The sequence below is a fragment of the Anomaloglossus baeobatrachus genome, chromosome 2 (genome assembly GCF_048569485.1).
Source record: "Anomaloglossus baeobatrachus isolate aAnoBae1 chromosome 2, aAnoBae1.hap1, whole genome shotgun sequence".
Taxonomy (NCBI): Eukaryota; Metazoa; Chordata; class Amphibia; order Anura; family Aromobatidae; genus Anomaloglossus; species Anomaloglossus baeobatrachus.
In genome coordinates, this window is record NC_134354.1 from 467,190,180 (window position 1) to 467,217,074 (window position 26,895).

Sequence of the window (26,895 nt, forward strand, 5' to 3'; positions counted from 1 at the left end):
CAACATATGAAACACTTTAATATTCCTAGTTATCCTTCACCACTATTGAGACGTTCCGCTTCCTGCTACAATATGGTTCTAGCTTTAAAGCATCGGATCTTTATTTCTGGAGAATTCTAAAAACTGAAACTGAAATGTTAAAGTTGTTCAAAAGATACATTTTTTATTTTAAAGGCTTGCTCTGTGGGAAAATAAGAAAAACGACTTTACTACCCATGTGCTATCCAGTGCTGACTCTTCACCTTTGCTCCCCGTCTTTATTGACTGGCTGCAGAAGTAACATCATGACAATAACATGTGACAACCACACCCAATCAATGTGATAAGAGGTCATGCAAGCCAAGGATACAGGACTAGAGTGTTAAGCCCAGTAATTGGCTGCAGCGGTCAACTGCTGTAGTCATACCATCTCCACTTCAGCCATTTGAACAAAGATTAGGGGTAACAGCAAAGAGGCAGCCCTCCAGTGACAGTGGTAAGTCTGATTTTCGTATCTCCACAAAAGACTACAGCTAAAGAAAACCCCTCATTATTGGACATTTTTAAATATCATTCTCAGGCTAATATGCCCAGGGTCTTGCTTAATCCAGTGTCCAAGTCACATTCACCATTGATAAGTTCTGTGCTTTCTCAGTGGGGCCTCCAACTTGGCCCAAAAACAGTAGAATCCTTAGGCCCTAGAGTATAATCTTTAAAAAGTTAGATCTTTATTATATAGTATTAAAAGATCACAACAATAGGACAAGTTAACATTTTGGACATATCTGAACTTCCTCAAGCCTAAAAACACAGCTACGATGTATTCTGAGGCTTAAGAAAGGCCAGATATGGCCAAAACATTGCCTTGGTTTCCTATTGCTATGATGTTTTAATAGTAAATAATTTTTAAGGATTATCCCCTGGTGACTCGGGATACTTGGATATGTCTAGTGTCTTGGTGAGGCATACAGATATTGTTGAGCCTTACAGACCTTTTTATATTTTCATCTGTTCGTAGAGTTCTAGCTGATGTTAAAATGGTTGCCCAGCTAGAAAAAAAATGCAAACTTAATGTATTCATATACCATCATTTCATTGTCAAAGCTACAGCAGTGTCCGACAGGCTCCATGACTTCCAACAGCTTCATTTCCACATTTGCTTCAACGCAGGAAAGAACTTCTCTCTAACATTAGAAGGGGAGAAAATTATCATGTGTTCAAGCAAATGCAGAAGTAGAGCTGCCCAGGAATAGAGATGGCAACAGCACATGAGTAGAGTTTTCACAATAAAATATACTAATAAGTTGTATTTACTTAAACGTAACAGACATATACAGACATTTTTGTCTTGCAAAACAACCCTTTAAGAACTGAGATTTAAGAACAGCCAATTTAAGAAATTCTTAAGGGAAGCAATTCTTTGATCTTGATAATTTAAGAACAAACAATTTTTGAAATTGCACAAATATCAATGTAAATTAATATTCCTTTGGAAAAGTGACAAGTATATGTCAATTGTCCTAGTTACTAGCTTTCCATCCTACTGCCATACCTTGTTGATAATGCCATTACATCCCATGACTTTAGGAGCAAAGCAATGCTGGACATGGCGGTTATTTATTTCATATGAAAAATATGTGGGCCTTGTTAGGCATGAAGGTTGGATGCAATAGCTGCCTCTACACCTCAAACAGCTGGAAATGGAGGTTATTTGTTTCATCTAAAAATATGTTGGCTTCGTTAGGCATGAAGGTTGGAAAAAACAGTTGCCTGTATACCCCAAACAGCTGGATATGGGGGTTATTTATTTAATCTAAAAATATATGTGCTTAATTAGGTACGAAGGTTGGATGCAACAGCTGCTTCTACACACCAAACAGCTGGACATGGGGGTTATTTATTTTATATAATTATATGTGGGCTTTGTAAAGCCTGCTTTACATGTTGCAATTTCGCATACAATATTGTATGCGAGCATAACCGCCCCCATCGTATGTGCAGCATGTTCAATTTGTTGAACGTGCCGCACAAACGATTAACCCCATCACACGTACTTACCTTATGTGACGTTCGGCGTCACATCGACGTCACGCGGCAGCCGGCCAATAGAAGCGGAGGGGCAGAGCTGAGTGGGACGTAAACAATCCCGCCCACCTCCCTCCTTCCGCATTGTGGGCCGGGAGCCGCAGGACGCTGGTAAGATCTGTTCATCGTTCCCGGGGTGTCACACACTGCAATGTGTGCTACCCCGGGTACGATGAACAATTTGACATTAAATTCTAGAGAAAGGTACAATGTGTATGCGATGAACGTTTTACTGTTCAATCGCAATCACACGTACCTGTCACACACTGCAATGTACCTTACGATGCCGGATGTGCGTCACTTACGACGTGACCCCGCCGACACATAGTAAGATACATTGCAGCGTGTAAAGCAGGCTTTAGGCATGAAGGTTGGATGCAACAGTTGCTTCTACACACCAAACAACAGGGCATGGGGGTTATTTATTTCATCTAAAAATATGTGGGCTTCATTAGGCATGAAGGCTGGATGCAACAGCTACCCCTACACCCAAAAAAGCTGTACATGGGGGTTATATACTTCATCTAAAATTATGTGGGCTTCAGTAAACACGAAGGTTGAATTCAACAGCTGCCTCTACACCCCAAACAGCAGGACATGAGGGTTATTTATTTCATCTAAAAATATGTGGGCTTCATTAGGCATGAAGGCTGGATGCAACAGCTGCCCCTACACCCCAAACAGCTGGACATGGGTGTTATTTATTTCATATAAAAATATGTGGGCTTCAGTAGACACGAAGGTTGGATTCAACAACTGCCTTTACACCCCAAACAGCAGGACATGGGGGTTATTTATTCCATATAAAAATATGTGGGCTTCATTAGGCATGAAGATTGGATGCAACAGCTGCCTCTACACCCCAAACAGCTGGACATGGGGGTTATTTATTTATTCTAAAAATATGTGGGTTTTGTTAGGCAAGAAAGTTGGATGCAAACACTGCCTCTACATCTGGTTGAGCTGACGTTTTTGGGGTGTCAAGAGGTGGGAATTATTTGGAAATGCTGGTGTTCAGAAAATATACCTCAATCTAAACAGTCTTGTGAAGATCAGAATGACTGCTGAGATTAAAATGAATTTTATTTCATGGCAAAACATCAATTGTGATAATTTTTTGAAATAAAGTATCTTTTAGAAGTGATTATAATGAATCATGGGAAGGGACATGAATTGAAATGATTCCGCATACAGTAATTACAATAGTAATGGGCAATGACTGACATTGCATTCAGAATCCAACATAGATAAAGATAATTCCGTAACAAATATTGTTATTACATTTTGAATACTTTTTTTTACCTATTTCCATTCAAAAGGCAATAAAGATTACTTTGTTATACATCCGCGCTTAATATCAGCAGGGGTTGTTGATTTGTATTAATGACTGTGGCAAACAATGGGGAATAATGTGCTTTTTTTCCTTACAAATGTAAAATCTCCCACATGTAAATAGAAGTATTGCGAGGCAGAGATGGGTGGCACTAGGGCTTTGTTATACATATTTGTCCTGACTTTTGTTTATGCAGGTCTGAGTGAACGAGGGAACAGTGGGTATCATTTCAATTTCTGATGTCAACATCAAATTACTTATTTAATTTCATGCCTGGTGAAGCATCGTATAGCTACATGCAGAATCATTTCACTTCATTTGTTATGCTGTGTTTTCTCGGCGATTGGCTTGCCTTCCAACTGACAGCTTTAATTACGACAAGAATTTGATTGCACTGCTGAGGAATTAACATAAAGCAACAAAGCATTTAAGGAACCCAGACTTACAAAATAAAAATAGGCATCAGGAAGCCCATCAACCTCCCTAAATACAGGCTGTCTGTCATTGTTAGACTGCCACGTAGTATTGCAGCTAGCGTTGTACTGTGTGTCTGTCTATTTGTAGAGACACTATATCGGTATACTGTCAGTGGTCAAAAATCTTTTTCCTATTTGTAAAATATTTTTTTGATACCAAAGTATAAAATTTGACTTGTGAAGACTAATCTTTTATGAACATGGCAGAGAAAGGTTCTTTGTCCTCTTTATTAGTCAGAGCAGCTCTTGGTGGGCTAGGCCCACTTTGGTATTACACGGTCAGCAATTTTTTTTCCATTAGTAGCATATATTTCTACAAATTAATGGCAATAAAGTGCTGCAAAAACAAAGGTGCAAGTAGAGTTTTATCTATCATACAGAAGAGGAGTAATAGGGTTGAGCTGCTCTCCTTAGGAGGTTGTGATCAGTCACAACCGCTTTGAGTTCATAGAAACACGGCTGCCACAGCTCTCGTGGAGGATCAAAGGAGAAGATGGAGAAAAGGGTTAACAACCCGCGCTGCTGTGAACAATCCAAATGACTTGTAAAGTTCAGAAATTTCCAGCTCACCACCACCTGGACCGACTGTGCCTCAATCCCGGACCTCGGCCCTGCCCCAGCCGCACAGCAATGAAGAAATAGAGACTAGTCCAGCTGAGTGCTAATGGTGGTTTTAATTCGTGCAAATCAGACAGTGCACTGTCCTGTCTGTGGAGCTGCACCCCTCCTTGGCTCATTCGGTTATTATGCGTATGTGTCCTAATTATTCCTCTTGCTGTGCTTCAATTGTCTGATCACGTTATTCTGGTGCTTGGGGAGAGTTTCATCTCCTCTCCCCTGTACCATCAATTTCTAGTATTTTATGCTATGTATGAGGCATCTGACCTTAGTGCCTACCATTAACTTATATCTGGCACCCCCCCTTTCTTTGTAAAACTTTTTACATAAACTATGGAGCACTCCTTTTAGAGAGGTAAACTTGTTATAGCATTGTCATAGACACTTTTGTTCCCAGCCATAGTATTACACACTCAGCCAGTGGGGTGCATGCTCCTCCATTTTGTATCTCTGCCAGCACCCCTTGAATTGTTTTTAACCTGCGTGTTTCTTATGCCATTATTTAATAAAATTTTGTACACCTTCTGCATTAAGGTAGTGTTAATGACTCGTTTTTCTGGTTCTTAAAAGACTGAGGCAGCTGACCTATCATAAATATCCCTTTTTAAGGCCTGGAGCTGGAGGTAAGGAAATGACCAGTCAAACCTAGCTCTTCTGGCCATTCCTAAAACCTGGTCCCAAAAATTCAAGCACACTACACTGTGTGCAGAATTAGTAGGCAAAAGAATATTTTGATCACATGATAATTTTAAACATGTTGTCCTACTCCAAGCTGTATAGGCTTGAGAGCCAACTACCAATAAAGTAAAATAGGTGATGTGCATCTCTGTAGTGAGGAGGGGTGTGGTGTAATGACATCAACACCCTATATAAGGTGTGCTTAATTATTAGGCAACTTCCTTTCCTTTGGCAAAATGGGTCAGAAGAGAGATTTGACGGGCTCTGAAAAATCCAAAATTGTGAGATGTCTGGCCGAGGGATGCAGAAAATTGCCAAACCTTTGAAGCGTGATCACAGAACAATCAAGCAAATAGCCAACAGGGTCGCAAGAAGCGTGTTGGGCAAAAAAGGAGCAAAATAACTGCCCATGAATTGAGGAAAATTAAGTGTGAAGCTGCCAAGATGCCATTTGCCACCAGTTTGGCCATATTTCAGAGCTGCAACGCTACTGGAGTATCAAAAAGCACAAGGTGTGCCATACTCAGGGACATGGCCAAGGTAAGGAAGGCTGAAAAACAACCACTTTTGAACAAGAAACATAAGATAAAACGTCAAGACTGGGCCAAGAAATATCTTAAGACTGGTTTTATGGACTGATGAAATGAGAGTGACTCTTGATGGGCCAGATGGATGAGCCAGAGGCTGGATCAGTAAAGGGCAAAGAGCTCCACTCTGACTCACACGCCAGCAAGATGGAGTTGGGGTACTGGTATGGGTTATCATCAATGATGAACTTGTGGGACCTTTTCGGGTTGAGGATGGAGTGAAGCTCAACTCTCAGACCTACTGCCAGGTTCTGGAAGACAACTTCTTCAAGCAGTGGTACAGAAAGAAGTCAGTATCGTTCAAGGAAAACATGATTTTCATGCAGGACAATGCTCCATCACAGGCAACAAACTACTCCACAGTGTGGCTGGCCAGTAAAGGTCTAAAAGATGAAAAAAAATGACATGGCCCCCTTGTTCACCTGATCTGAACCACATAGAGAACCTGCGGTCCCTCATAAAATGTAAGATCTACAGGGAGGGAGAACAGTACGCCTCTCGGAACAGTGTCTGGGAGACTGTGGTGGCAGCTGCACACAATGTTAATCGTAAACCAAACAAGCAACTGACAGAATCTATGGATGGTAGGCTGTTGAGTGTCATCATAAAGAAAGGTGGCTATATTGGTCTCTAATTTTGGGGTTTTGTTTTTGCATGTCAGAAATGTTTATTTCTAAATTTTGTGCAGTTATATTGGTTTACCTGGTGAAAATAAACAAGTGAGATGGGAATATATTTATTTTTTTATTAAGTTGTTTAATAATTCTGCACAGTAATAGTTACCTGCACAAACAGATATACTCCTAAGATAGCCAAATCTAAAAAAAAAACACTCCAACTTTTGGGCTCCTCATTTTAAGAAGGACATACAGAAGTTAGAATCAGTTCAAAGGTGGCTAACTAGACTACTACAAGAAATGGAAGGCCTCACATATGATGAGAGGTTGAAAAAGTTAGATATGTTTAGCTTAGAAAAAAGACATCTCAGAGGAGATCTCATTTATATGTATATACACATGTGTGGTCAATATAAAGGACTGGCACATGACTTATTTCTTCCAAAGACAGTACTAAGTACCAGGGGGCATACACTGCGAGTGGAGGAAAAGCGATTCCGATAGCTAAATAGGAAAGGGTTCTTTACAGTTAGAGCAGTCAGACTGTGGAATGCTCTACCACAAGAGGTAGTAATGGCAGACACTATAACAGCATTTAAAAAAGGTTTGGCTGATTTCCTCAGTACACACAACATTGTTGGTCATAAGTGACTAAGGCGGGCTTTGCACGTTGCGACATCGCAGGCCGATGCTGTGATGTCGCACGCGATAGTGCCCGCCCCCATCGCAGGTACGATATCGTGTGATAGCTGGCGTAGCGAAAACTATCGCTACGCCAGCTTCACATGCACTCACCTGCCCTGCGACCGTCGCTCTGGCCGGCGACCCGCCTCCTTCCTAAGGGGGCGGGTCGTGCGGCGTCGCAGCGACGTCACACGGCAGGCGGCCAATAGGAGCGGAGGGGCGGAAGCCGCAGTGACGCCGGTAGGAGATGTTCCTCGCTCCTGCGGCTTCACACACAGCGATGTGTGCTGCCGCAGGAACGAGGAACAACAATTATGAATTACGCCGACGCTGCAACGATGATACGATTACGACGATTTTGCGTTCGTTAATCGTATCATCAAGGCTTTACACAGTACGATATCGCATGCGATGCTGGATGTGCGTCACTTTCAATTTGACCCCACCGACATCGCACCTGCGATGTCGTAGTGTGCAAAGCCGCCCTTAGGGACATAATGTAGATTTGGTAGAGGAAGGTTGAACTAGATGGACCTAGGTCTTTTTTCAACCTATGTAACTATGTAACTATGTAACTTCCAAAAATATTAAGCTTTGATATTTATGAGTCTTTTGGGTTGACTGAGAATATAGTTGTTGATCAATAATAAAAAAAATCCTCTGAAATACAACTTGCCTAATAATTCTGCACACAGTGTATGTTAGGATCTGCTGTGGATAAAATTGATCTTTATTGCATATCTTAGGATATATACGTATTATGTATCTTTCTGGTGGATTCCTCTGCAGGAACTGCTCAAAAGAAAGAACATATACCTGTCTATGTAAATACAATTTGCTGTGCATGTATGTCCAGGCTTTTCAATGTCTCTTAACCACCTCAGATTTTTAATAACACTGTTAAAAGAAGTGATATTCTTCTGGCATTTTCTGCTCTCGGGACACTCTGTACTTTACAAGTCAATGAAAAAGCCTAAATGACACAAATTTTTTTTGGCATTTTCTTCACTATTCAAAGGAGTGAAGGAATGACTGAAAAACAACAGTAAAAAAAGACATCTCTAAAACCACGAGAAACCATCCAAAAATCACCAGTAGCCAAAATGTAGGAAAACCCATCAAGAAACTACTGAAAAAAATTACTCAAAAGACAATTCAGGAAAAAATTCCAGAGTTTCATGAAGGGTCTTCTGCTTGAAAAACTCGAACGCTTCCTCTGAGTTTAGAAGACATTGTGTGCACATTACCTAATAAAGGTTATTAGTGTTTTTAATTTCACTTTTTACTATTTTGCCTCTTAAGGTATTGTATATATGGTTCTTCTTTCTAGTTTATTTTGTAACATGGTATAAATTTATGGCCAAGTACACCTGTGCCCAATAATAACAGCAATAGTTTCTAAAGCCAAACCTTCAACATTTAGATGGTCACCAGGCCTGTTTTTCTTGACTTGATAAGACAACTCTTTTAGACCTGTGCACGTTGTTGGGTAAATGCTTACTGTGTCTTGTACTGATCCTAAATTATAATGTTCTATTGACCTGTCAAACATCATCTAAGACGGTACATAAAGTACATCATGCAGCCTTCTTGTTCCATGTTAGACCACAAGGCCTCACATTTTTTTGCAGTCCCCTCCTTAATGTGAGCTCCCAGCAGCACACAAGAACTGTACGGTAGTCTAATGAACTGCTGACAACTGTGAATTATAAGATCTCGGTTGCGTTGTTATAGGTGTGACTGTCAATATAGTGCTGACAGATCACAAATGGCAGCCAGCGGTAGTTGGAATACAGCCTTTAATGTGTCAAAAGAGAAGGACATGATGCAGCTTAAGCTCCAAAAATGTAAAAATGTGAATAAAATACAAAAATAATGAAAAACTTGGATCAGACAATTTCAATCCACGAAATAGTAAACATTTGGGGCTTCAAGGCCATTCATCAGGCTATTGCATTACCAAAAGAAAAAGGAATAATACATGTGGGCATTTTAGACTGATATAGATTATTTCTTGGTGACAGGATATAATGAGTTCATGGGAACATACAGTATATCTGAATCAAAGGACATAGAAGAAATATTTCAGAAGTGATGTGAAAAGCTGATATATTATAAGACATGACTGGCTGCTATTACTGTAGCTAAAGGTGATGCATCAAGCCATTAAGGAGCACGTAATAGTCACATCAGTAATGTGTTGAATAACCTCATTGCTATAACAAATGGAGCAATAATTGAAAACAATTTACTTGGATTTCCCCAGTTTATTATTTTGTCATATTATTTTGTATGGCAAATATTTAATAGTGCTAATCACCTGGAAAAAAAAAACAACTTTTCCTGTAGTGTATACAGTACAGACCAAAAGTTTGGACACACCTTCTCATCTCTAGAACAACTGTTAACAGGAGACTTTGTGCAGCAGGCCTTCATGGTAAAATAACTACTAGGAAACCACTGCTAAGGACAGGCAAAAAGAAGAAGAGACTTGTTTGGGCTAAAGAACACAAGGAATCGACAGTAGACCAGAGGAAATCTGTGCTTTGGTCTGATGAGTCCAAATTTGAGATCTTTGGATCCAAACACCGTGTCTTTGTAGAAAAGGTGAACGGATGGACTCTACATGGCTGGTTCCCACCGTGAAGCATGGAGGAGGAGGTGTGATGGTGTGGGGGTGCTTTGCTGGTGACACTGTTGGGGATTTATTCAAAATTGAAGGCATACAGAACCAGCATGGCTACCACAGCATCTTGCAGCGGCGTGCTATTCCATCCGGTTAGCGTTTAGTTGGACTATCATTTATTTTTCAACAGAAAAATGACCCCAAACACACCTCCAGGCTGTGTAAGGGCTATTTGACTAAGAAGGAGAGTGATGGGGTGCTACGCCAGATGACCTGGCCTCCACAGTCACCAGACCTGAACCCAATCGAGATGGTTTGGGGTGAGCTGGACCGCAGAGTGAAGGTAAAAGGGCCAACAAGTGGTAAGCATCTCTGGGAACTTCTTCAAGACTGTTGGAAAACCATTTCCGGTGACTACCTCTTGAAGCTCATCAAGAGAATGCCAAGAGTGTGCAAAGTAGTAATGAAAGCAAAAGGTGGCTACTTTGAAGAACCTAGAATATAAGAAATATATTCAGTTGTTTCACACTTTTTTAAGTATTTCATTGTACATGTTTTAATTCATAGTTTTGATGCCTTCAGTGTGAATCTACAATTTTCAGAGTCCTGAAAATAAAGAAAACTCTTTGAATGAAAAGGTGTGTCCAAACTTTTGGTCTGTACTGTATATACTAAACAGTTAAGATAATTATTTATGAGTTTGCTAGAAAAAAAAGAGTTAAGTGTTTTCGCCAGATTTTAAATCTGAAGAGGTCAGAGAACTCCCACAATGCTTGGGATGTTGATCCTTTTGGCTGACTGAAATGCATATAGCCTGATCCAGCAAGAAATGGGATTCATGTTGATAAGATAAGTACAATATCACTGGCTTGTTGAGAACATCAACATCAGGTTTTAATAAAATACATTCCAAGATATAAGTCTGTCAATGCATGGATAAATGACCATTTATGAGAATTCTATTCTCATAAGTTTTAATTTAAGAAGTTATTAAAATGTTTTTATAAAAAGATTGGAGAATTCCATACTTTATAGGAAGTTCATTTGTATCAGGACAAAAAAAGTATGCTTGTTTCCCTGGCACATAGTTGTTAGCATTTTCAGTATTGAGTATTTTGTAGCAAAAATTGAATAACTGTAAGCAAATAGGGAAGATAATGTACATTTAATTTATGCTTCAATATTTTTGTACTATGTAATCTCATGCATGGTTAGTTTTGGACCTAGCCAATAACCAGACACTGTTTAGTTTTCACCCTATTACCCCCAATGCCTTCTAGACGTTACTTCATGGGCACCTAGGTTGTATCCACGGAGCAGCAAGCAAGAGTTAATAGAAAGAGAGGTGGTAAACAAAGATACAATGCTATATTTATACTGTATCTCTGAGTAGAAAGAATTATTTATCTGTGGAAGAGAAAAGCACACATAGGGTCTTACCCGGTATGGGATTTCCCAAATAAGGTGCCAAAAGCACACTCACCTGTTGAAGTTGTGTCAGGCACAACTCCTTAAATGCACATATATTCAAAGTGGTGGTCAGCAGCCGCCCTGAAGAAAGCAATGGAACAATATGGGGGGAAAGAGAGATCCGGGTTTGATGCTGCGCTAGAAACCACAAGAATCCAAGGGTGTATAATGAAATCCTTTTTCTTTATTTCTGCAGGTCAACGGGTTTCAAAGACATATCCGTCTTCTTCATGGACAAAAATGATATTGTTTCCTTTTGATTTTTGTCCTGATGAAGAAGACGGATATGTCTTTGAAATGCGTTGACCTGCAAAAATAAAGAAAAAAGATTTCACTATACACCCTTGGATTCTTGTGGTTTCTAGCGCACCATCAAACCCGGATCTCTCTTTTCACCCATATTATACTGTATCTCCAGCAGACCTACAGTATGTGTCTGCATTGACAACACCCAAACCCTGTATAGGATGATTCTTAATAGTTTGTTCTATCTGTCATCCTTCTTCCTAACTAGTGATGGGTGAGCACTACCAAGCTTGGGTGCTTGTTACTAACAACGAGCAGGTGGATGCTCAGATGGCTCGACTCGTATACTGAGAATTATGGAAGTCAATTGGGAACTCAAGCATTTTTTGGAAATTCTTCTTGAAAAATGCTTGAGTTTACAATTGACTTCCATTATAGTCAGTGTTACGGGGGGACTGGCAGATTAGGATAAGGTGGTATATATCCCAATCGCCAGTCGGGGCCCACCATGCTCCAGATGACAAAGGAGCATTGACTGGGAAGCCGTTACGAAGAGAACAGGTGGCACAGCAGCCGCAGCCCAGTTGACTCCACTGGGCTGCACTAGCAGGACCGAACGGTAGGAGGTGGGGCCTGATGCCTGACTCTACCGTGCTGAGCCACGGGTGTCTTGGCGTGACAAGCCCCGGACGCCTAACCCTGCCTACTGCTTCCAATTTACTGGTTATGGCCGCAAAGAGACTCAGTGCATGGAGGTGTGCACAAAGCAATGGCATAAGTGAAGACTGCGCACCTCCATGTTGTCTACAGACCCTTTTATGACCTAGGTCCACCCCAACTCCAGGGTGGACCAAAATGGCACCTCCAGGAGTCAATAGCGGAGTGCCACGTCATCAGTGACATCACCAGTGGCCTATCCAGAAGTGCCACATCACTGATGACCTCATGGCTGCCACACTCCAAACACCTCACCACTCAGTGTCTGATGACCAATGATGAGGTGCCGTGACATAGGGGCGGGCTTCCGCGAGCCAGTCCGTAGTGGCCACATCATCAGGACACCTGATGTGTAGCGGCCTATCAAGGCCTGCCACCTCACGGACATGCCCAGTGAGGTCCTTACCGGACCTAGCCTCTGATGCACTAAGTGCCTGAGCATGCTCAATAGCCTGAACAACAGTCTCAGAAATCAGACTATCTGCCTGAGCATGCTCCGTGGGCACAACACAGGACTTAGACACGGCGCGATGTCCAAGTACCTGTGCAAAGAGGCTTTTCTCACTAAGTGTAGGAGGATGCTCAGTAATAGATCTCAGTAGTAGATCTCTGTGTGCTATCCATGATAATACATGGAAATCAGACACCTACACTCACCTGTCTACACCGCTGCTGTCCGTGGTGCTGATATCTCCCACGATGCTGTGTCCGGCTGCTGCTGTCTCCCCACTTCCGGGTCACAGTGCAGTGCATATGCATGAGCATAATTAGCCGGCCTGGAAGCAGAGACAGCAGCGGCTGATGACAGTATCGCTGGAGACAGGTGAGCTTAAAAAAAGCTTTTCATTTTAAATATGTGTTTTTCTAGTACATGCTTCATGGATCACACCATTGTGTGGTCCGTGGGATATCAGTGATGCCAGAAAAAAAAGGACTTGTCTCCATGCGGAGCACACGGACACGTCTGTGCGCCGCACAGAAACACATTGGTGAGAAATCACAGATGCGTGTACAAACCCATTGATTTTAATGGGTTTGTGTATGCCCATGATTCAGTTACATGTAAAAACTGCAACATATGTACCACAATCACTGATGTGTGAAGTGGGCATTAGGGAGGATAGTAGCAGAATCAGACTATAAATGTTTTGTTGTCTTACTCTGGTGACGCATATGTGCCCCCCTGCAGTGGTCGAACCATTCAGATCCAGGGTCTGCCATGGCTCGAGGGCCTCCAGACCCGGGGGCTCATGGCCACTTCAAATGAAAAGGGGGGTATTTACAGGGGATAAGAGTTTGTGACGCCACCCGTGGTTCACGGTAATGGGAGTACCGCCGCTGCCGATGGGAGTACACAGGGGAGATGGAGTGGGGCAGCCAGGCGACGTTCCCTCCACGGGTAGGGTAGGCCCCGGGACACTGGATGGTGAAGGTGTAGGGGAGCGCAGTGCAGGTTGGAAGCAGGTGGAGACAGCCTACTCACTCAGGTATTGTTAGTAATGATGCAACCGCAAAGCAGACTCTGACACAAGGTAAACCAAGTCTCTGGGTGCCGCTGCCTCTCTGGGGGGAAAGCTCGTCCGGGAATCTGTTCCCTTTGATGTTGCCAGTGGTCTTGACCTGCCTCCTTGCGCTAAAGTTTAGGTGTTTTCGTGTGACCCCTCGGCTTGAAGCTTTCAGGGTCCCGCTCCCCACTATAGTGCTCTCGATGGCTGACACTTGGGATTTCAGTGGGCTGCATGGGTTGGAAAGCCCTATTCCCTCGATGTGTTGGTGCCTTCGATCTCTAAGCTCTTGGGGACTGTTCTTAGAGATACTATCCTGTGCAGGTTAATTATCAGGTTGCGTGAAGCTACTCCCTGATCTAGGGTCCAGTACCCCGCTGTGCTCGGTACCGGTTCGGTTATTAGGTACTCTGATGCCAGCCATTCTCCAAAACTAAGTCTGGCTCCTTTCTCCAATACCCTGTGACCGGGTCTCCGACTCCTCCAGTCCCAGACCACTGTCTGCAACCTAGCCAACGTCTCCCAGGGAGCTCCAACTCCCCTAGCTCCTCACTTTCTGAGGGCTATCCCTCTACTCTCTGTGTCCCTCCCACCAGTCTATCTGACCTCTAGGCAGGTGACCCTATTCCAGCTAGACCGCCCACTTGTGTGCCTGACAGGGTGTGGTGAAAGGTGACTAGGATTTGAATGCTGGTAGAAGCAACATCAAAAGTCAAGATCCCAGAACGATGAGGGGTTGAGTCCTGCACCAAAGGCTAGAGAATGCAGTACCCTGTGACACCCTGACTAGTTCAGGGGTGTTACACATAGATCTGCACAGAATCAGTAGACTAGAAATGGGAGGGCAAATTTTAACCAGACTAGATAATAAATTTGCTTTATTGTTAATGAATTGGAGAAATATAAGAAAATGTATTATAATGGTAGATATAGCCTTAAAATTGGTAGGAGAAAAGCAAATTATTTTTTTAACAACACCAGTTTTGTCTACTACTATAGCGCTGCCTTAAATTAATAAATGAATAAATTAGGTTGTCACAGTTCATGCAATAGTGTGGGTTAAATCCAGTGTGGAGAGTGAATTAATAGATAAAACAGTAAGTGTTCCACTTTACATTTTTAGGACACTTTAAGGAAGTACAAAATTTTGGTATCAAAATTCACGACAATACGCATGACACATGCACACGGTAAAATTCGCTCTGAAAATCTGCATTATAAATTACTATGAAACAGATTTAAAATATGTCTTGCAGACGATTTGATATCGTAGATATTTTCTGCAGTGTATGGAAGACATTTGGTACTATCTTATCCACCTCACTGCTGCTGTTTCACGCTGTGGAGTTTCCGTCTGCAAATCTAGACTGCAATTTCCACTTTATCCGTCAGGTGTAAGCATACTCTAAAAGAGCCATTTTCTATCACCTAATGAGACGTTCTCATAAATGTACAAAGGGAGGTACAGCCTAATATTTTACTAAATGCCAACTCTGTTTTTACCATGTCCAAAAAGTTAAATAAATCTGTACTAGGATCTGTTTATATTTAACCTATGGGCCCTGATTCATCAAGACAGGCGATCTTCATGATGATTAGAGTTATGGTGGAGTCAGCTGTTCCTGATTCATTAAGAGGCGCACGCCTTTTAATGAATCAGGAGCATCTGACAATTGTCGTGCATCTCCATGTCCTGAGCCACAAATCTTATTCCAGTCAGTCATGAATTAGATGAGCCTTGGCATCATACGCCATTGTGCTGTGTCCTACCCTAACTGCGCTCATTTTGGCACAGCTGAGGAAAAGTGGTGTGAAAATGCCAAGAGTTGCCAAATGAGTTGTGCTAAAATTATGCAACTTTTCACAGCCTTTTATGTAAGGACTAATGTCATTATGTTAGAAATAAGATTGATTTTGCATGTCTGACATTCATGGTCCATGTATGGACCACCATATCAGGACCAATTGTGGCTCTCCAATCCCGAACAGCTTCATGTTGGCTTAGGTCAGGAGACATTTTGACTTGCAGTGTGACTGTGAATAGGCACTTATGAAACTGAGGGGTTAAAATTATCAATCTAACCATAGTGTTGGGAACACCATAATCTGCACATGATTATTAATGTTATCAATATTACCCTGTATAAGAGACAATACTAATATAAATAAAGTTATAAATATGTATATGAAATGTCATATGTCATATGTATATGACTCCTGGAAAAAGCGCTACACAGTGCGAAACGTGCGTCGGAGAGGGTGTGGGTTGCTTACTTGTATTCTGTGATATCCCGTAGATATAAGAGTTGGTACTTTGGTGTTACTATATCTTTATGAATTTTGCACTTTATAATACTTTTGTGTTACCATATACATATTTATAACTATATTTATATTAGCATTGTCTCTTATACAGGGTAATATTGATAACATTAATAATCATGTGCAGATTATGGTGTTCCCAACATTATGGTTAGATTGATAATTTTAACCCCTTCTGTGGGGCTTGCTTCCTTGAGACATCCTGTCTATGTTTTTATATTTTATAATCAATAAAGATTTTTTTTTATATTGACTTCTTCTTCTTGCTGGTGATTTATGGTATATTTGTTAATTTTTTCTCAAACACAAAAATTCTTTGGTGTTGACTTATGAAACTGGCCTAACCCTACTCTAATAAATTAACTATTTAATGATATTAGAACTTTCGATTGAAGGGATTTTAAGGGACTATTTTATTTTTTTACTATGACATAGAAAGAATTAGCTTTCACCTTGTTGCTTATGCTGCTGAGCACCAAAATCTGCCAGGTCCGAGTGGTCACAGACTACACTTGCAGGCAATTCTGCAACTTCCAGTGATGTCACTTCAACAAAGCAGTTGCTTCTCTTCATCTCTGCCCTGTTGATTGCTGATCTCATAGAGCTGGCTCCCCGCTGCCTAACTGCAGGGAGCTCATGGTCAATCATCATGACATCAGAAATCACGCCCCATAGACAGAGAAGCCCAGAAGAGTAAGAGCCACTGTGTTGACATGAAGCAGTAGAACTTCCAGGAGGAGCAGTCCGTGACTGCTCTTAATCTCCGCAGGGTAGAACTGGCAACAATTACCGTTCTCTTAGTTCTTAGACCCATAGTAAAAATATAAATAAAATTGTCCCAAATAGCCCCTTTAATCATTGCATAACATGACATCCTACATGGAATCATGTTTTGAATATATGCAAAGTGACCAGTAACGATACAAATAGTTTTCTAACTATTCTACATCTAAATATTGAAAGAGTACATAGAAAATATCTCAGTGAATTTCAGAATTACAGAATCTTATAAGCTCCTATTCTGCTATTTGTCACATACCTATTTTATCAAGACCTATATATTTTCAGGTTAAAGAAATAAATAGACATTACTAAATTGCTTTTCCTTTTATTTCATTAGGAATTGAATAGTAATGGTTCCCTATAGTCTGTAAATTAATCTTGTTTCCTTGTGTTATCGGCTCACATTTGTGAAGTGTCATTCTTCTGCTTGGATCTCATTAGAAGGAAAGAGGAACAAGCCTCTGTCAACATGCCAAGTCTAACTTCCCATGCAGCTCAGTGGTAGAAGATAATAAGAAGAATAGTTGAAAGTTATTTCTTCCGTGAGGATAAGGAATCTGACATGCTTAAGAAACGGATAATCACTATATTTCTCCATAACCAATTTTATTTTCAGACCTTCACTGCAGTCACTCATTTTATTTCATCTGGACAGAAATCTGTCTGCATTGCATTTTTAGAATAGGAAATTTAGTCTATTAAAACTGTCTGCTCCTGTTGCTATGCTATCAATAGTACCATGCGGTACCGTTTTATTAGTATAAGACCATAGCACAAAAGCTTTACTTTACTTTTACTTTACTAATACTTTTATAACATTGAGTACCATAGTTAAACATGTCTATTCAGTATTTGCACTTATACATGAATGTTATTTTATAATGGAGGTCAATGACATGCGATGACAGACATATTGATATGACAATATATATTTCAGCACACTTTCAACATGAACGCTGAAGGAATTGTTAAAAAGCAGAGCAAATAGAAGCTTATAGATGGTTTTCCTCTTTCAGCTAATTTGTACATGTTTAATAGCCTATAATAGTCTATCACCAAGTTTTTGCCACCTAAGCTGAAAGCAGCAAAATGTAGTCAGAGACCATGATTAAAAGATGTGTCACTTACTGAGCTCCCTAGGATAAAATGATAAAATCACTTATATATCAGCAGATTATCACTGAAGAAATAGTGAGACTGGTGCCATGTAGTTCTCCTAATCCCACCAATGATCGGCAGCTTTCTGTGTATGCACCATGCACCGTATTTTACATTTTATAAGATGCACCAGATTATAAGACGCACCTCAAATATAGGGATAAAAAAGGTAAAAAAAATATATATATGGGGTTCGTTTTATAATTCGGTGGGGGATAGCAGCGGTTGAGGAGCGGGGGTCACAGGAGGCAGGGGCGGTGGTGGAGCAGGACAATGCTGCGTGTGGTGCAGAGGGGGGCCAGATGCTCCCTGCGCTGCTGTGCTGTGGCAGAGGGTACTGCTCTGTGCTGGGGTGACCGGCGCTGTTCTGAGCTGGGGCGGCCGGCGCTGCTCTATGCTGGGGCGGCCGGAACTGCTCTGTGCTGGTGTTCGCTGTGGGTGGCGAGGCACTGGCCATTTGGAAGATGTCAGTGGCTTCAAAGAAATGGTGTCCGGAGTTGACACGTGCACATATGTAAGCTTGACCAAAGACCTCCATCTGTGCATGCGCCGACTCTGAGCACCATTATATGAAGAACTTACCGCCGACATCTTCAGAATGGCCCCTGCCTCACTGCACAGAGCCTCGCTGCCTGTCGGCCGCACAGAGCTACACCGCCGGCCTGCCACACAGAGCCTTGCTGCTGCATAGAGCCTTTCTGCCCACCGCACAGAGCCACCCCCGGTAAGCTAGATCTGAATTTAAAGATGCACCCCTGATTTTTGTGCCAAATTTTTGCGAGGAAAAGTGCATCTTATAATCCGAAAAATACAGTACATAGAAAGCTGTCAATCGGTGGTGTGGGAAGGGTTATGCAGAGGTCAGCTTTCAGAGAGCTGGTAGATCTGCAGCAGATAAAATAGTGATTTGATTAAAATTACAACAAGCAGCCCAATAAGTGATACATTGCTGAAATCATGGTCTCTTCTCCTACATCATGCTGTTCTTAGATGGGGTGGAAAAAACCTGGTGACAGAGTCCATTTAAATAACATTTAAAATCAGATGATTTCATTGTGGTAGAGGGTAAATAAATTCCTGGTATTACGATTCAGTCCTAATCAATTGACATCGGGCACACAGAAGCAACATGGTCCTTTCTAATCGCTCATCGGCTGGGGTGCAGGAAGTCTGATCCCCACCAACCCATGGACAAGTCTTCAATTTCAAAGAATTGAATTAATATACCGAATTTATAACAATCATTGTTTTCATAATGCTACATATGGAAGTTTGCGTAACATTTAAGCAGTCATAAGATGTAAGAAATATTCTAAATATTAAGTAGTAGTTAGAACTATCAAATAGGAGTCACATACTTAAAAGAAATATGTTACTCTTGCATTTTTTTAGTTGTTAATATGGGAATACCGGTTGGATAAAGACAAAATATCCATACCTGCATGCCTCCTGAATAATAGATTAATTTGCAAAAATCCTCTTTTATAGCTCCTATCTTTGACACAATGGGGCATGTCCTGCCAGAAGATAAGACTGCCTCCTGTCTTCATTATACAGGATTTTTCCTCCCCTTGTCTTCAGAGTCTCTGTGACATCAGGTGCGCTCCCCAAAATCCCACGCATGCGCATTCTGCCAGCCGCCTCTCCCCTGCAATGTGAAGTAGCAGTAATCCCCCGGTGCCTGCGCACATGAAAATTGAAGACTGTGCCCTTGAGGTTCAGAACAGTGCAGGGGAGAAATGGCAGGCATAATTCCCAGACACGAGATTTCTGACTGCACACCTGATGTCACAGGGACTCTGAAGACATGGGGAGGAAGAATCCTGTATAATGAAGACTAGTGGCAGACTTACCTTGCAGCCAGCGCACGCCCCATATCCCGGAAGATAGAAGATATAAAAGAGGATTTTTTTAAAATGACCCATCATCCAGGAGGCATACAGGTATGGCTAATTTCACCTCTATGCTACCTGTATGCCCATATTAATAACTAGAAAGTGTAAAAGGCTGATGGATTCCTTTTAAGAACTGTGATGTTGAATCTCCAGGACCAGCATGCAAAACGTGTACCAGGACACACCAACCAATGTGCCAGTTATAGTACTGGGGTCTTAATATTTGGCAGGTATAAGACACAAGAACTGGGTGAGAATGTAACCTGCCTTTGTGCCATGATGGCTTAGTAGATGATTTTTATTCTTGAAGAGCTGAGTTATTCTTTCTTTTTTTGGGTTGTCGATAAGTACACCTCAGTACATACTTACATCACTTAGATGCTCACGGGAGGTACTTCTCTGTGAAGGTTTTGTTTCTCTGCCTTGATTTTCAGTCTCACTGTCTCGGCAGTTGTTCTGTCCTGGTTTGAGCTGAGGAAAGACAATGAATATTTTAGAATTTCTGGTTTCATACTCATATATTAGAATTTCTGGTTTTATGCTCAAAGTGATTTTTGTCATGACATATCTTGGAACGTTATATTCACTTTATCACTAATAAATATAGATCTCACATTAAATAAAACCAACACAATGCATTATTTTGCCATTTTGAAAACCAAATTTCTTAATTGTATCATTCCCTCTTTCTTTGTCTTAATAATTTTGTTAGGCGGTCTATTGTGGTAGCCTCTAAAGGTCACTTTTGGCTTTATAGATGAAAGCCAGAACTTTGAAAGTCTGAGAATTATCATCTGCACTCCATAGTCCTAACCATGACCTACAAAGCCATCCATAACCTGTCTCCTCCTTACATCTGTGACCTAGTCTCCCGGTACTTACCTACATGTAACCTTTGATCCTCACAAGATCTTCTTCTCTACTCCCCTCTCATCTCTTCTTCCTACAATCACATCCAAGATTACTCCCGTGCCTCCCCCATACTCTGGAATGCTCTGCTACAACATATCAGACTCTCGCCTACCTTGACAAGCTTCAAAATGAACCTGAAGACCCACCTCTTCCGACAACCCTACAACCTGCCGTAACACTCAGTCTGCTATAGCACTGCATGACCATCTCTACCCTCACCTACTGTACCATCACCCATCCCCTGTTGACTGTGAGCCCTCGTGGGCAGGGTCCTCTCTCCTCCTGTACCAGTCTGTGCCTTGTTTTGTTTATGATTATTGTACTTGACCCTACTATGTTTACCTCTTTTGACATGTAAAGTGCCATGGAACAAATGGCGCAATAATAATACTAATAATAATAATAATAATAATTATAATAAAAGTCATAAAAGTAGCACAAGAACGACATTGAGATGGTATGCGTTTAGATATTGTTTGGAGTATATTCTCTCACATATTTCTGTACATTGAATTCACCATTCAAAATCATAGCAGCCTTTATATTCAAAGCTTCATAGCCATAGGTCAAACAAGGGAGGCAGACATATATAAATACTGTAGGCTTTGATGAAGCTCAGGTTATCTGGTATGGCTATAGGCTGATCTGCATGTGTCTATTACCCATGAATGACCTTTTACGCCCTGAAAAAAAGACTGCTGTGCCTCTAGTGGCAAGTGAATTCTTATATTGTGCTAGTATTACTACCATCCCACTAGCACAGAGCAGCACCATTTATACATTTGCTTGGTACCACTGGTCTTATAAATATAATGTAAGCTGGGGACGGCTGTTTCATAAGTACCGTAGAAGAGTATATTTCGGTAAATGTTAAACATGAAGGAGTTTTAATTTTAGACAAAACCATGTCTAAATGCAGACCAACTAAAAACCTGTCAATGAGCTATTATTATCTAAAGGAAATTACATGCTGTCCACTCAAATGGACATGCCAAGAGGACTATAAGTGTTTCATATGATTGTGATCCCTTAACAGAACGTGATAGTCAACTATTTTGTTGCAGTTTTCTTACTCAATCTCTCTTACTTTTCTAAATAACCTCAAGCACAAGAGTAATAAGACCAAAGTCAAGGAAATATTTATTTTAAATATCACCAGTATGTATTGTTGAAGTATGAAAGGAAACCAGATATCTTGAGATAATCCTTTCAAACAAGAAAAAAATAGCAAAACCATCATGCAGAAGTTCCCCCATTAGGAATCAGGATACCAATGTGAACAAAGAAACCTTGAAAATTCTAAATAAAAGATACAACAGCATATTCCAATCACTTTGTACATTTTTGGGGTACTTTATCTAAATTTTCAATCTGCAAATAACCAATAACTAGTTAGAGTAGGAAGTGTCAAATTTATTATTGATCTATGTCATTTTGTTGGGAGGGACCTGTTGAAGAGCTTTCCATACAGCACGAAATAGCTAGTCCATATGTTCCTTGCATCTTGGAGCTGCTTGTGGTTTTAAGGAACCATGACTAAAGAATTTTTTAATTTTTTAAGAAAGGTGAAATGCCAACTGCTTTCTTTCTTTTGCCGCAACCAAGATATTACTTGACAGTTTTAGCACCACCGGAATCTTAATCTGGGGTGTATGGGGAATAAATCTACACTATACCGGCTTATGCATGTAAGTAGTGCCAATTGTTTTATTTATTCACTTCAAATTAATTATGCACCCACATCTTATGGGATTTGGCGCCTTTCTGTGCTGTCTATGAGTTCAGCGCTGATGTGTATTCCTGCTGTAATTTATGCCAGTTTCTGGTCTACATTGGAGAAAAAAGTGTTGAGCGAGCGTGCTCGCCATTGTTTGGTACGCAATCGAGCATCGAGGTGATCGGGTACTTGTGGTATTAAGTGCTCGAATGTTTCTTCAGTGAAACAATGACCATAACACACAGACTTGCTTCATTGCATGATTTGTGCAGGCACTCCAGGGAGAGCCATTCACAGTCTCTAAATGTGTCTCAGTGGGGTTAATGCAACGTTTTTGGATGTAGTGTGTAAAGAAAAAAAAAGAAAAAATTCTGCCCTCTCTCCCTCCCAAAATTGTTCTATTTATGGCTAGCTCTATGTGGGCAGAGAGCCGAACTACCAGTCATTGACTTCCATTATACTCGTTACTCGAGTTGAGCCCTTTCAGAGTGTCTGTCGAGCTTGACTCAAGGACCGAGCATTTTAGTGCTCGCCCATCTTTAGTAAATACTCTTTGTTGTGATTGGTCACCAAACTCGTTACTAATCCCCACACACTGTTTTGATATAGGACATGCTGATGTAAAAGGGCAAAAAGTCACAACGCTTTGGGCAAACACTCATTGCAACAAATTTTACAACTTTTTGACACCAGTAAATTGGCATATGAGGATTGATAAATTAGCTTCTTTGACTTAGGTAACAGGATGGGAAGCATTGCATAGGTAGAATACAGTTCATCATAATTACCAGTCTTTACCCTGTTGGGAATTGAAGGAATTCTCTCAAAGATTATTCTCCAAGGGCTGAGGGGAGAAAACAAAAAAACTGTTTTATTTCCAGCACTGTCTCTGAGTGCTGCTCTGGTTTTTGTTGATCAACTGCAGCTATGGCATCCGGTTGACAGCACTGCAGCCAATCACTGAGCTCAGTGACTCCTGCTGTCTACAGCAATAATCTTTGAAAGGGGACAATCTCTTTAAATATTCTGCTGAAGATCAAAAATTACTAACCTATTAGAATGCAATAACCTATTTTTATTGTGCGTTTATTCAATTTTCTAGGCACCAGCTGCTGCAATAAGCATCCACAGAGCTCTTCACAGACGCTGAAGTGTGTGAGAACTCAGTGCTGATTAGCGAGCTGCCACTCTCCATCTTCTAATTATGGTTAATCCCACAACAGACTTCTAGTCACTGTGCAACTACTTCTCACTTGACCTACACTGCAGAGAAAAATCTTTGTCCCCTCAAATCCGCATGTTAATCCTGCCATCAGAAAAAATCACAGGAGGCCATCTCTGGATATAATTGTTTAATTTAGTGCATTAAGGTAATCCAGCAAAAGTTGTGTGCCTTTTCTCAATTCATTTACTCAGAGATAGCCATTTGTATCCCTTGTGCTGAACTGATCTGTTGTCTTTTCATGCGTTAAATCAATAGCTTAATAAGCTAATATATATGTCTGGATTAATTTTTGCAAACCAGCCCATTACTAGATAACTATTGTGGGAACTCATGGGAACTTACTAGGTGGGAACTCAGATTATGGTCATTGGAAATAATACTGCCGATGGTCAATATGTGTTTCTCCAAATTTCTAAGCTTAACTGTAAAGGATGCTTTACACGCTGCGACATCGCTAGCAATAGCTAGCGATGTTGTGCACGATAGCACTCACCCCCGTCGTTCGTGCGACATTTGGTGATCGCTGCCGTAGCGAATATTATCGCTACGGCAGCATCACACGCACATACCTTTTCAGCGACGTCGCTGTGACCGCCAAACAATCCCTCCTTCAAGGAGGAGGTGCGTTCAGCGTTATAGCGATGTCACTGCAGCGTCACTAAGCGGCCGCCCAATAGCAGAGGAGGGGCGTAGATGAGTGGCTGGAACATGCCGCCCACCTCCTTCCTTCCTCATTGCCGGTGTATGCAGGTAAGGAGATGTTCGTCATTCCTGCGGCGTCACACAAAGCGATGTGTGACGCAGCAGGAACGACAAACAACCAGCGGCATGCACCACCAACGATATTATGAAAAGGAGTGACGTGTCAACGATCAATGATTTTTGACGATTTTGCGATCGTTGATCGTCGCTCCTTGGTGTCACACACTGCGATGTCGCTAACGCGCCGGATGTGCGTCACTAACAACGTGACCCCGACGATATATCGTTAGCGATGTTGCAGCGTGTAAAGCACCCTTAAGGCCATATCTTGAATATGGGATCAAGGTTTGGGCTCAAATTTTAAATAACATGTGTGGAGGTTAGAATCAAAGGCAGGCAACTAGATTATTACAAGGGATGGAAGGTCTTTCATAAAATGAGCTTAGAAAAAAGACGTCTCAGAGGAGATCTCATTTCTTTGTATAATTACATGTGGTCAATACAAAGGACTGGCACATGACTGATTCCTTCTAAAGTTAATAGTAAGGGGCACTCATTACGGATTTAAGAAATGGGGATTCAGGCAGCTTAATAGGAAAGGGTTCTTTACTGTTAAGGCATTCCATAGTTTATTGCACTATCGCAGGAGGGAAAAATGGCAAACACTATAACTGCTTTTAAAAGAGGACTGGTTGCTTTCCTCAACAAAAATGGCAGTTTGGTTATATAGAACAAAAGTGAGTACACTCCTCACATTTTTGTAAATATTTTATTATATTTTTTTCATGGGACAACACTGAAGATATGACAGTTTGATACAATGTAAATTAGTCAGTGTACAGCTTATATAACAGTGTAAATTTGGTGTGCCCTCTAAATAACCCAACACACAGCCATTAATGTCTAAACCTCTGGCAATAAAAGTGAGTACACCCCTAAGTGAAAATGGACAAATTGTGCCTGAAGTGTCAACATTTTCTGTGGCACCTTTATCTTCAAGCAATGCCTTAACTCTCTTGGGTATGCAGTTCACTAGAGCCTCACAGGAGCCACAGGACTACTCTTCCACTCCTCCATGATGACATCACGGATCTGGTGGATGTTAGGGACACTCCTCCACCTTCCATTTCAGGTTACCACACAGATGCTGTGTGTTGAGTTATTTGGAGGCCAAATTTACACTGTTATACAAGCCTGATTATTTGACATTGTATAAAAGTGCAATATCTTTAGTTTTGTCTCATGAAAAGATTAGAGATAGGCGAATAGTCAAAAATACAATTCCAAATTTCATGCTCTTGACTTTTGAAGACCTAAATGTAAATGGAAACTATGAATGAGACATTTAAGGATTAAAGGCGAACAAAAACTCTGATTGGAATTGATTCTAGCTTTCATCGACAAGCCTGGACCGGTCTTCATGGGGAATTTTTGGTTCTGTATTTCTCTTTTCCTTATAAGTCTGCTGGATTATTTTTACCCACATAATTACTATTGGGCGTCCACCAATGATAGATCCTCATTACCCCAGTCATAGTTATACACGTCAATGAAGCTCTTGTATTGTTAAATCCAAGTGGGCTTCTCCAAGCTTTTGATTTCCCTTTCACACTATTTTCTGGAAAATAACTACAAATTGCCAGTTCAGTGAATTACTTAATGTGAAAAAAAAACAAATGTCAAAATAATGTTTTAAAAATTCATGAAATCCATCTCAAACAGTAGCTCTACAGAATTATTTCACTTACTTTTCTTTATTTTTTATCTACCTGAAGACTGAGAAGGAGAAGATCTGTTACCAAAAATATAGCTTGTAACATTAAATCTTTGACATAACTGCTAAAAATGACATCTTGGAACAACTGAATGTGACAAGGATTCCAGTTTAAAACCAGTTAATTTCTAAAGCAAAAGTCATATGTTGAAACTTTGCTGTTATGTATTCCCACTGACATCGCATCTAAAGAAAAAGAGTCTTGATATACTAATCAAAGAACAGACAACCTGATAATATACACCACTCACAAATGCTCTTGTTTTAAAAAGAAACTCTCTATTGGTTCAATAACAATAAAAAGATATGAAAAAAGTCTACAAATTGTTAAAAGAGTGTCTAGGATTAAAAACTAGAACTACTTACAGTAAGAAAAAGCGACCTAGCGGTCCATGACTTGTAGCTAGTACTGCAAGTTGGCGCCATTAAAGTAAATGCTGCTGAATAGCAATGACACATATAAATGCACCGCCAATAGGAGGCACCAGATTTCTAGTACTCTTCCTTTCTGGAGAGCTTAGTTTCATACTTAAATTCTCAGAAGAGCATTGCAGGGCTTATAAGTCTCTTTCCATCTGTATGGTCACACGCCTCTCACCTAGCCAAATGGAGTATCTGGTTTGGCTTCCTATTTTAAGTCATGTGACAAAATTCATTAAAGGGTTGCTATTGAGTTTTAAGATTTCTAACACGATAATGTGGCACTGGAGTTCAAGTCTTCTTCCTCTCTGAAGAGGCTATTTGCACATTTAAACTCACAGGGAAGCATCACATGGCCTATATGTC

At 40.9% G+C, this 26,895-nt stretch overlaps 1 protein-coding gene across 6 annotated transcripts in view; it reads right to left on the bottom strand.

Annotated features, from left to right (window-relative positions):
* The window catches only part of AUTS2 (activator of transcription and developmental regulator AUTS2), a 1,876,064-nt gene that overhangs the window by 1,137,563 nt on the left and 711,606 nt on the right, over positions 1-26,895 (bottom strand). For all 6 annotated transcript variants that reach the window (XM_075336342.1, XM_075336339.1, XM_075336340.1 and 3 more), the window contains one exon: positions 20,149-20,250. In XM_075336342.1, the coding sequence (XP_075192457.1) occupies positions 20,149-20,250 (102 nt within the window). The remainder of the gene's footprint in view (positions 1-20,148; positions 20,251-26,895) is intronic.